Source organism: Chinchilla lanigera, unplaced genomic scaffold (genome assembly GCF_000276665.1).
Source record: "Chinchilla lanigera isolate Chin_1 unplaced genomic scaffold, ChiLan1.0 scaffold00111, whole genome shotgun sequence".
NCBI lineage: Eukaryota > Metazoa > Chordata > Mammalia > Rodentia > Chinchillidae > Chinchilla > Chinchilla lanigera.
This window is the reverse complement of record NW_004955512.1, coordinates 1,183,229-1,194,336: the sequence shown is the minus strand read 5'-3', so window position 1 is coordinate 1,194,336 and position 11,108 is coordinate 1,183,229. Positions and strand designations below refer to the sequence as shown.

At 37.9% G+C, this 11,108-nt stretch overlaps 1 protein-coding gene across 2 annotated transcripts in view; it reads left to right on the top strand.

Annotated features, from left to right (window-relative positions):
- The window catches only part of Cep78 (centrosomal protein 78kDa), a 37,623-nt gene extending 27,807 nt beyond the window's left edge, over positions 1–9,816 (top strand). The window contains exons 12-16 of one of the 2 annotated variants that reach the window (XM_013506550.1): positions 5,768–5,845; positions 7,150–7,316; positions 8,155–8,326; positions 8,631–8,678; positions 9,182–9,816. In XM_013506550.1, coding sequence (XP_013362004.1) covers positions 5,768–5,845; positions 7,150–7,316; positions 8,155–8,326; positions 8,631–8,678; positions 9,182–9,751 — 1,035 coding nt within the window. In that variant the 3' untranslated portion in view covers positions 9,752–9,816. The remainder of the gene's footprint in view (positions 1–5,767; positions 5,846–7,149; positions 7,317–8,154; positions 8,327–8,630; positions 8,679–9,181) is intronic. The other variant, XM_005408298.2, reaches the window with a different exon arrangement.
- Positions 9,817–11,108: the final 1,292 nt, after the last annotated feature.

The window sequence follows — 11,108 nt, the reverse complement described above, 5'->3', positions numbered from 1 at the left end:
AGCGCAAGGTCATGAGTTCGGTTCCTGGTACCGGAGAAAAACCAAAAACCCAAAAAAAAAAAAAAAAAAGAAAGTGAAGATGGTATCTAACTGGGGGAGGAGGAGCTGGTAATGGGGAGGGCATATGGGAGATTTCAGAGATGCTGGAGGGTGTACTTGTACATTTGGGTGGTGGTTATATGAATATTCCTCAGTTTTGTTCTGTGTACTTTTCATCATGTGTATCATATTTTACATTTAAAAACTTTGCTTAAGAGAAATGGTTACTGCTAGGGAGCTGAATATGTAAGTTAGGAAGAGACAGCTTTAATTATAAGTCCTCTACTAATTACATTCATATGTTCATTCAGTTTGCATTGAACATACTCTATATATCAACTAAGAAGTCTTCTAGGTTTTGTGTATGTTAAATTCATTTAATCATCAGAAGAAGCCTGTGTGTGAATTATCTACCCTTTTAGAGGAGGAAATGAAGGCTTAGAGTTATTCCACTTCCTCAAGGTTTACAACTAATAGGGTGAGGACTTGGCTCTATAGAGAATGAGTTTTTAAAACGTATAATGTAAAAAAAATTTGGGTTATATTAGTAAGCAGAGAAATGTAGATTCAAGGAAGAGTGCAAACTTCCATCTGTTCAATTAGAGAAAAACACTTTTGACGCATCTTGTACTGGCAGGAACTTTCTTATTTACTTGTTCCTTTTGTTGTTTTTGAGGCAGGGTCTCACCATGTAGTTTAGGCTGTCCTTGAACTCATTGTGTAGCCTAGGCTGTCCTCAGAACCACGGCAATTCTCCTGCCTCAGCTTCTGAGTGCTGGGATTGTAAGTGTGTGTGACCACACCCAGCTTCAGTTATTTATGGCTCGTCTGCTTTGTGGTAGGCACAGTAGGTGTTGGGGATAAGTGCTTAACCAAATCCAGTCCGTTCCTCCCCTCCCACCTGTACTGGGTCAGGAAGTCAGCAGCGATGGTGGAGGTGCTAGCCCCATTGCTGATAGCAGTATAGAAATCTTGGAAATCTTTGGAGAACAGCTTGGATGTAGGTGTCTCAGAGCCTTAGAAATGTTCATTTGCTGAGCCCTAAAATTTCTTTTTTTCTTAGTTTATTCCAAGAAACTTTGTGCAGATCAAGGAGGGAATCTTGTTGCATAAAAGTGACTTTTATCTTGCAGTATCCAAAAAGTTGGAAACAGTCTGAATGTTTAGCTATAAAGGAATGAGTAAGTGAACCAGTAAACCCACCCAACCGAATGTTTGTAGCCACTTGCAAGTCAATGTTACAGAAACCCTGTGATCATATGAGAAATGATCAGTTCAATGCTAAATGGAAAAAATGGACATAAATTGATAAACAAAATGATGGCTGCTCTCTTCTAGAGGAAGTGCAAGCACCTTGGCAATGTATAGAAGGGAGGAAGGAGTAAATTACTTTATAATTGTTTGCTTCCGTGTTTACTTATTTCCTCTAAGGAGCATGAATTACTGCATAGATTTTAAAGGAGTACTGGAGAAAGAAGTACTTTTTCATAAAAATGTATTGTTATGTTAATGTTTTCCTTTTATTTTTAAAATAAAAAAAACAAACAAAAAACAGTACTGCCCACTTGAAGTACTGTAAATATGAAAGCAACTGGAGATTTATACAGGCATTATCAACTATTTTCAATAGTTTGAATTTGTTTCACTATAAAAATCCATTATTTCTTTTCATTGGGTCTAGCACAAGCAAATAAATAAATTTTCGTATTTCAAAAACAGCTCGTTAGATTGCACAGACAGATAATACTGAGGCAGCAGGAAACTAAACTACCATCTCAAAGATATTTAATCTTGCCTTTCAACAATATTATTCCCCATGATCTTCAAAATTACCAGGGTCACAATTTATTTCTCTGCAACTCTGCAAATGCTCAGCCTCTTAGGCTGTAAAAACAAAGCAGACTGTCAATTTGCCTTTTGTGCAGTAGTTGGGGGAAGTAGCTGAAGACAGGAAATTTATAAACAGTGTCAGCTATAGTTAGAAAAAAAATAAAAGAATAAAAATAAACCAGTCTCAGAGGACTACAGATTTTTGACCCCGTAATCCTAGTCCTGTGTTATAGGGGGTAAAAAAACTACTCTGAAAAATAGAAATAAAAATATTTCTTTTAATGACCTACCTGTTTAATGACTGAACTTACGAGATGTGTTTTTTTGTATACAGTTCTGTATCTTTTGTTGATTGAGCCTCAGTGTCTTTTTTTTTAAATACAATACACCTTGTTCGTGTACTATAATTTTTACTGTGTGCTGTACAGTATAGTAATGTAGATTTATGTACTGTTATACATTACAGTACTGCATGTAAGAGTTATGCAAATAAAAACAAAAGTTATCAAAAAAAAATGTATTGTTATGTTCTCTCTCCACTAGAGGGAGAAATTGTTTCATGTAACTTAACTTTGGTGCTGTTTAGAACCAGTCAAGAATGCAGTTGTGCTAAGGCTTTTTTTTTTTTTTTTTTTGGGTACTCAGAATCAAACCCAGCCTTGCACTTGCGAGGCAGGCGGGCATGGTTTCTTTGTTTTCATCATTGTTTGAAAGTTCTGTAATACCAGTTTTAAATATCAGTGGTGTTATATGAATAACGTTGCAGTTTCTTGTTTTTATCATTAAAAACTTGCTTGGTCTTAACATTAAAGAATTTGAAAGCTCAGTGTGGTAGCTCACGCCTATAACTGCAGTACTCTGGAAGGCCATAGCAGGAGGATTCAAGTTCTACTCCAGCTTTGGCAACTTAGCAAGACCCTACTCAGAATTTAAAGAGGTGCGGCTATGGCTTTGTGAAGGCACTGCGTTCAAATCCCAGTGTCCCCAGAAAATTTTTTAAATTAGTAGAACATTTACTCATTTTCAGATACATGTTCTGATTATAAAAATACATGTTCATTGAGGAAAGTTTTGAAAAGTAATAAACTTGTGAGGAAAATCACTACGTTTTTACACAACTGGATATTTTATAATCAACTCTTTCTTAAAGTATCAAAATATTTTGTCATGTATTGAATATTTTTCTAAAGCAGGGAACTGATTGAGCTTATAGGCCATCTTCCAAGAAAAATGCAGAGAAAAATTTTCAGAATGCAACTCCTAAAGCCCATTCACTAATTCTGGTTGACCCCTTTATATCATCATTTTTTTTAGTGGCTTCATAGGATGTTTCTTCATATGAAAACTAGTCACAATATGAAGCTGTTAGCTTATTTCTAGAGTTTAGGTAGTTAGAGTTCTATGGCATTGTGTTGATAAGTAAAGCCTTGCCCACGTCTGTGATGATTTCTTTAGGGGAATCAGAACATTTGGTATAATCTAGAGATCGTTCCAGAAAGTACTACTAATTTCTTCTCCTGGTGTGGGATATATCTATATCTGTCTATACATATTTATAGACATAGATATATCCAGGGTTAAACTAAATTTTTAAGCTACAACTTTAAGTGAGCATTCAAAAGCCTTTAAAATAAATCTTGCTATTTTCATAAATACACATTTAGGCCAGGTGTAGTGGCGCACGCCTGTAATCCCAGCTCTCGGGAGGTTGAGGCAGGAGGATCACTGCGAGTTCAAGACCAGCCTGGGCTACAAAGTGAGCTCAGAGCCAGCCTGAACTCAAGAGTGAGACCCTGTCTCAAAAAGAAAAAAGAAACAAAAACATAAGTACACATTTATACAGTATGTTACTCAAATGGTGCGGCACTAAACAATGTTTTATAGGGCTGGGAATTTAGCTCAGCGGCAAAAGCGCCTGCCTGGCAAGCGCAAGGTCGTGAGTTTGGTTCCTGGTACCGGAGAAAAACCAAAAACCAAAAACCAAAAACAAAAAAAAAACGTTTTATGTACAGTAGCAAATAAAAAAGTCATTTTTTTCATGAATCTGGGAGTTGACTAGTGTACTAATTTGCATTGCGTAGTAAACCTCAGTAGTTTTAAATAGTTACCATTTCTTGTTAGCTCCAGTTCTGTACATCAGTCTAGGCAGGGCATGACTGGGGTGTGTGCTCAGAGTCTAAGGAAGTGAAAGCCAAGTTGTCCCCAGCCTCCTGTCATCTGGAGGCTCTGGGAAAGACTCCCCTGCCGGGCTATGCAGGGTGTCAGCGGAATTCAGCCCCTGCAGTTAGGACTGAGGCTCCCTTTCCTTGCCAGCAGTCAGTCAGGGGACTCTCTCAGCCCCCAGAGGCCTCCCTCGCCTTTGCATTCCTTGCTACCACATTGTACTTGACCTTCAGAGCTAGCCGTGGAGAATCCCCATGTCTGATTCATTTCTGCTTTAAATCTCTTTTAGTGATGGCCTGGTCCCTCTTAATGGGTTGCTTGTTTAGGTTGCACCCACCTGGGGTCCTCTCCCTATCCTAAAGTCAGTCACCTTGGGGACTTCTACCTGCACCTCTTCACAGCTGCACCAGTGACTGAACAGTGGGCGATGGGAGTCCCTGCGGGAAGGAGGCTTGGAGGCCATTTTAGTATTCTGCCTACTGCGGGGGTGACTGTCCACTTGCAAGGGTTTTTGAGTCTTAGTTCCTGGACGTGAGTATGTTCACCCTTGTGCATCCTGTTTTACTGACTTTGGTGAGGGGGAAGATTACCACCTCTATGACCAGGACCAGCACCCAACTTCTTAGAATCAAAGCTGGCTCTACTATGGTACTTAGGTAGTTATATGACTTCGGTTTTTTAATGTACTCCTCTGATTTGGTTTTCTCAACTGTAAAACAACACTTAATAAAATCATGTTTTTTCTTCTAGGTGATATCCTTTTTATTTATTTTTTTATATTTTAAAGAGAAAAAAACAGAAACGATACACAACTTCAAAACAAAATGATACGAACTTAGCAGTGGTTGTTATAGTGAATATTGTTATCTTCAAAGTAATTGTTCAGCTTACCAGCTATAGGCATGCAAAATTGGTCAAAAAGAATTAAGCATTAACTGTTCCTTTCAATAAACCAATAGAAATTAGTAGTACAGTTATCTTAGCTATCTTGTGTATATATATATTCTTCCCCTTCCTTCTTTTTTTCTCTTTTCCCCATCCCAGTTCTTTCCTTTTGAGCAGTTTCATACTTTTATAGGGTTTTGATGGTTAAATTAGGTAATAACTAGAAAACTACTAGCATAATGCTTGGCATATAATAAAGTGCTTTGAAAATGTGTGTGTGTGTGTGTGTGTGTGTGTGTGTGTGTGTGTGTGTGTGTGTTTGGTTTTTGAGTTAGGATCTGTGTAGTCCCTACCAGCCTTGAGCTTGATCCACGGCCCAGACTCATCTCAAATTCATGGTCTTCTTTCTCAGCCTCCTGAGTGCTGAGATTACAGGTATGCACCATCCTGCCCAGCTTTTAAAGTATTTCCTTTTTTAAAATGCAGTTCTGTTAAGCATGTTAATAGAGATTCCTTCTATGAGGGGACCTACATACAAGTAATTGTTTTCCTGTCACAGCCTTATTTTGTATTTCTCATTCACCAACTATATTCTGTCTACTGCCTTTTTATGATGAGCTGCCACAAGTCTGTTCTGAAGAATAGGATTTAAATGAGTGTAATGTGCTGATTTGATATGTTTGGGTAATTAATTTCACTAGCATGGTATGATGCTATAAGTAGTACACATATAATCTCAAAAGTTTGCTTCTAGCCCTGTCCCTAGATACTTGGTAGAATCTATAGCTGAAAATACTTTCAGGGGTCATAGTGTGAATTAGTTACAGTATTTTTTCTTTCTCAATACTAGGAAAAACTGGAGGAGTGCCTAAAGCAGTTAAAGGAAGAAAGAGTAATAAGGCTTAAGGCTGATAAACGAATCAGTGAGGTAAATAAAAATCTTATATTTTTAGAATATTTTGTTTTTGTTTGGATTTGATTTAAGCTATACACACATAGCTTCATAAATTTTAAAGTAAGAAAATACAATGTATTACAAATTGTTTGCACTGTTAACCTTTGTATTTACTTACTCATCTAATTTCAAGAAGCATGTCTTTTTAAAAATGTAAATGTAGTCCCCCCTACCAGGTTTTTATATGACTACACCTTAGTTCTGTTCATGAGATATACTTATTAGGCTCTACTGTGTATATATAGTAATGTAAAACATGGTAATGAGACTGTCTACTGAATTAGGAGACTGATTATGTGAATGTGATGAAAGATAAAAATCTGTACTCTGAGTACTAAGTGAGACTAATGTACATGAAACTAGACAGTTCTGAATAAATATAATTTATTATTGCAAAGAGTTTCAAGAAGAATTTTTTTGACAGTATGTACATTTGGTTGAAAGACACTTACCAGTACATACTGAGCATCTGATTGTATAAAGCAAGAAAGTGCATTGTGAATGAAATGACCTTTCTGAGGAAAGGATTGGGCTTCCATGTGACTCTAGATGAACAGATGGGCTGGGGATTTAGCTCAGCGGCAAAAGCGCCTGCCTGGCAAGCGCAAGGTCGTGAGTTCGGTTCCCGGTACCAGAGAAAAACCAAAATAGATGAACAGATGATAAGAAAGAGGATGGGGGCTGGGGATTTAGCTCAGCGGCACAGCGCCTGCCTGGCAAGTGCAAGGTCGTGAGTTCGATTCCCGGTAGCAGAAAAAAAACAGACAAAAAAAAGAGGAGCTGGCAGGGTAGTAGATATTTTCAAGAAGCCACAGAGGAGGTGATGTTGGCAGTTGTGCAGTTAATAAATTAGGTATACTTTAGGACTTTCAGATGTGCACATTAAAAGTTATCCTTGCTAAAAAAAATCCCTAATATTCAGCAGAAATGTAGTACACTTTACCCAAATCAGACTATATTTCATTTTCTAATTTAAGAAGACCCTTAGGCAGCTAATTTCCTTACATAAATTGATCTGAATTTAACCAGTTAGAAATGTGATCTTTTTGAAAGATCATTAATGAAACAATAAATTTTGACATAGTGTTACACAGGAAATTTGGTCAGTTGTCTCCCAGTTTAGATTGTTAGATGATATGGTTATTGTCTTTAATGGTAGAGTTAATTACAAATTAATCACATTTTTTAAAATGTTTTAGTTTTGTTTCTTAAAAATTGTTTTCTCTAGATGACAATGAGAGAAAATAACATCATACATTCTCACCCTTCTTTTGTAGCTGGAACATGAAAATGCCCAGTTGAGAAATATAAATTTCTCTTTGTCTGAAGCCCTTCATGCACAGTCAATGACAAACATGATCCTGGATGATGAAGGTGTTTTGGGCAGCATTGAGAATTCTTTTCAGAAGTTCCATGCTTTCCTGGATCTCCTTAAAGATGCTGGGTTAGTTTATTTGTCTCTAGGGCGTTCTTCCTGTCGTGATTTTAATGATAGCTTGCGGGGGAACTTGGGCTTTGTCATATTTTCCATAAGCCATGTATGCTATGTGAGTATACCTAAGTTATGTGCTTGATTTTTTTGAATGGAGAATTTATTTTTTAAAAGAAATGTAAATTAGCAAATCTGCTGTGGTAGACATCCCATTTTAAAAAAGGTAACCTGTATTTAGAGTAATTGGTAGATGTAATTCTTGTTAAAAGCTAATTAAAGCTAATTTTAATTGAAAATATTCAGGAAGGTACAGGAATTTTCTTGTCTTTTATTAATTTTGTTGTTAAATAAGTTTGAATTATGTAAGTCCTAGACATTAGAGTAGCTAACAGTCTGCAGGTTAGAATAGATCGCTGGTTCTCAAGCAGGAATGATTTTTCTGAGAGAATTGGAATAGTTGATGGAGTGATTTTCATAGGTGAATAGTCTGGTGCTAGGAACAAGCACCTTAGAAACTGGAGAAAAAATGAGAAGATATGTGGAGACGGAGATGGATATGCACTAGCTAGGGAGTGCACTTAAAAATGGAGGGGTGATACTAAGGATATACAAGCAGGTGGTGTAGAATATACTCCTGAGGGGAATAGGGAACACTGAATGATCTAATCCCACAGCACAAATATGGGAAGATCTGACTAAGTGGAAGAGAGCAGGTTATGGTCTGGAGTAGGACATGGATTCTGAGATTTTTTGTATGCATGCATGTAAGTATTCTATGCTTGTAGGTGTGGGGCAATCTGAGTTCGCCTGTGGTTTTTTATAACCCCTATCTTTTGCTCTTCTTGTGCAGACTTGGACAGCTTGCCACAATGGCTGGTATAGATCAGTCAGATTTTCATTTACTAGGTCGTCCCCAGATGAATTCTACTGTTAGTAATCCGCCTAAAGAAGAAAAGAAGGCACTTGAAGAAGATAAACCAGATCCAAAGCAGAATGCCATAGGACAAATGCAAAATATCCAAGTAAGTGGGCAGAGCAGAACTCAGTGATTCAAGAGTGATTAGCAGAAAAGGAATTAGCTAATCAGAAAATATTATGACCCCTCTCAAATCATTTCCCTGCTTGAGGGCCAAAAATATATGTCATGTCGTGTGAAGTCTGAAATTACTAAGCTTGTTCCCATGGCATAGTATTGTGTTGTACATAAGAAAACCTATTCTGACAATTTAAATCAGAATATCCTCAGTGAAGAAAGAAATGAAAGTTTACAGAAAGTATTCCAAATTTTTAAATTTTGTAAATGTATTCTATTCATATTTTGTCTAGGTTTCTATTTGTATGCAGTCAGCTTACAATGAAGGAACACTAATGAAGGTATAAGTAATGATACAGATAACTCTTAGAAATAAGTAATGCAGACATAACGAACTGGCAGTGTGTGACGGGCAGTCAGACTGGGAGAGGGAAACCTGTCTGCTGCAGACGCCCCTGCCACCCTTGCTCTCCTTCCCGGACCCCTCCTCCCACCTGCCAGCCTCAGACCGCACTGGGGAGCTGACCGTTTGAGACACACATTGGATACTGCTAACCTGTGTAGGTAGGATAGGAAAGACAGTGTTTTTAGTGAGGGAAAAGGAAAGGATGACAATTACAGAAGGACAAAAGTGGTGGATCTGGCTCTGAATAAAGCTAAATTTTCAGTGGAGAATCACTTGGCAAGATATTATTGGGGGAAAAAATGACCCTAAAGTCTCTGAGTAATGAACTGACTGTTTAGTGATAAGATCATGGAGTAACACCAAAGTTTTGAAGTCTTATTTTTAATGTTTAGCTTTATTCATGACTGAAATTTTGTGGTTGGTTTTTTTTTCTTCTAGTTTGAGAAGTTTACAGGTGATGCTAGAATTCCTTTGCCTCTTGACTCCTTCCACGGCCCAGTTTCTACGGAGGAGACTGTAGTAACTTCCAGAGACAACCTGGGAACCCCAGCCCCTGAGCAGAAGCAGCAGCAGGACTCTTTCGAAGGACTCATTGCTAGAACATGTTCTCCTTCAGCGGAAAAGATTCCTAGTACTGGAAGTCAAAGAGAAGAAGAGTTGTTGTCTAGAAATAGCAAATCACCTTCAGAGAAAATGAACAAGGCAGGTGAATATACCAAAAAACACTCTGCTAAGAAACAGCCCAGAAACGACCTACATTCCTATTCTGACTCGCCCGTAAGCTGGAAAAACAAAGGAACTAGGGAAAATAGTTCTTTAGTTAATGAACCAGTTAAAAGTGAGTCTTTGAAAAAACTTACTTCTGTAAAGAAAGAAAGTAGAATAGTGACCGTTTCATCCAAGACAAATAAAAGTAAAAATAATCCACTAGAACATTCTGAAAGTGATACTGTTGGATCCGACTCTGAAATTCCAGAAAGCATCCATTCTCTATCACGCTTGACATAGGTCTAACCTTTGAATTATGTTTTTGCCTTCTAATTTTAATAAATTTTCTCGTTTTTATTATGGCATATGGTGTGTTAAATATATAGGATTAGAAGCCAAAATAGGAAAGTTTATTTATATATGCTTTTTATTATAATGAAACTTTCAGTGTGTTACTCTTTTTGATTCCTTGCACCATTCATTCAACAAATACTTACAGAGCGTCTAATATGTGCAGCATTATTCAGTGCTGTGGCTTTCAGCAGCAAGGAAAACAAAGCCTTTACCCTCTGGGAGCTAACACGATATGGAGGGAGAAAATAACAACCAAGCAGTGGGAGGGAACTAGGAAAGCATGAGAGTGAAAAAATGGAATTGTTTTACCATTTGACTCAATGTAGGAATGTAAATCACATGGCCAGAAGCCCTTGTTGTATCTGTATTTGTGACCTGAGCATCAAACATGTTCCTGCCTGCTTACCTATGTTCATGGGTTACAGCAAGCCTAGAAGCGTCTCCGGAGACTTACTGTGCCCATTTTATAGATGAGTAGTTTGAGGAAATGTGAATGGCCCAGAGTTGGACAGCTAAATAAGTAGCACAGCTGGGATCTGAACCAGAAGCAGTGCTTCAGTCATTTAATCGTCGTGTTTCCTGTTAAGAGGACTCCTCAAGGAAGGTGTGAAAGTTGGTGAACACTAAAAGTGCATAGAAGTAGGGCCATCAGAAGGCACACCTGTCCTCTGCTCTGGCCCACTAGAACTTGTTAAAGGTAGAGTATGTGAAGGTACAATTACATATCTGTACTAAGTTATCCCATTATGGTAAGACTTGTAAGTCTTTAGTACAAGCAGACTTTTTCTCAGAGGTCAGATTAAAGTTGAGTGCCAGATTTTTTTTAGACAGTCCTGCCTGATGGCAATCAGAGGGCTGCTACAGTACTCTTGAGTTCAATTGTCAGAGTTTAGTGTTAGGGAGAGAATAAAGCAGTGAGCAAGATATAAGCTTGGACATTTACTCACAGAGGGTGGGGGAAGATGATAAGCAGATGCGTTAAACTGTATGTTAATTATATTCTATTGCAACACAGAAATTTCATCAGTGTATAGGGAATAAGGAGGACTGTGGGACTAAGAAAGTCATGTTGGTATCTAAAAAGAGGTCATCTTAAGACCTAAGTGTTAAAAGAAGTAATCAGAAGCTGACGAATAGGGAGATGAAGGAAGGATACTGAACAGCAGAAGCACAAAGCCACAAACACAAGTAGCGTAGAGTTACTGGAAAGTCATCAGACAGCAGCAGGTGATGATCAAGTAGGCAGCCAGGAGAGTGAGAATGGGTCTTACAGCTCATGATGAATGGAGTTGGCTTTCTTCCT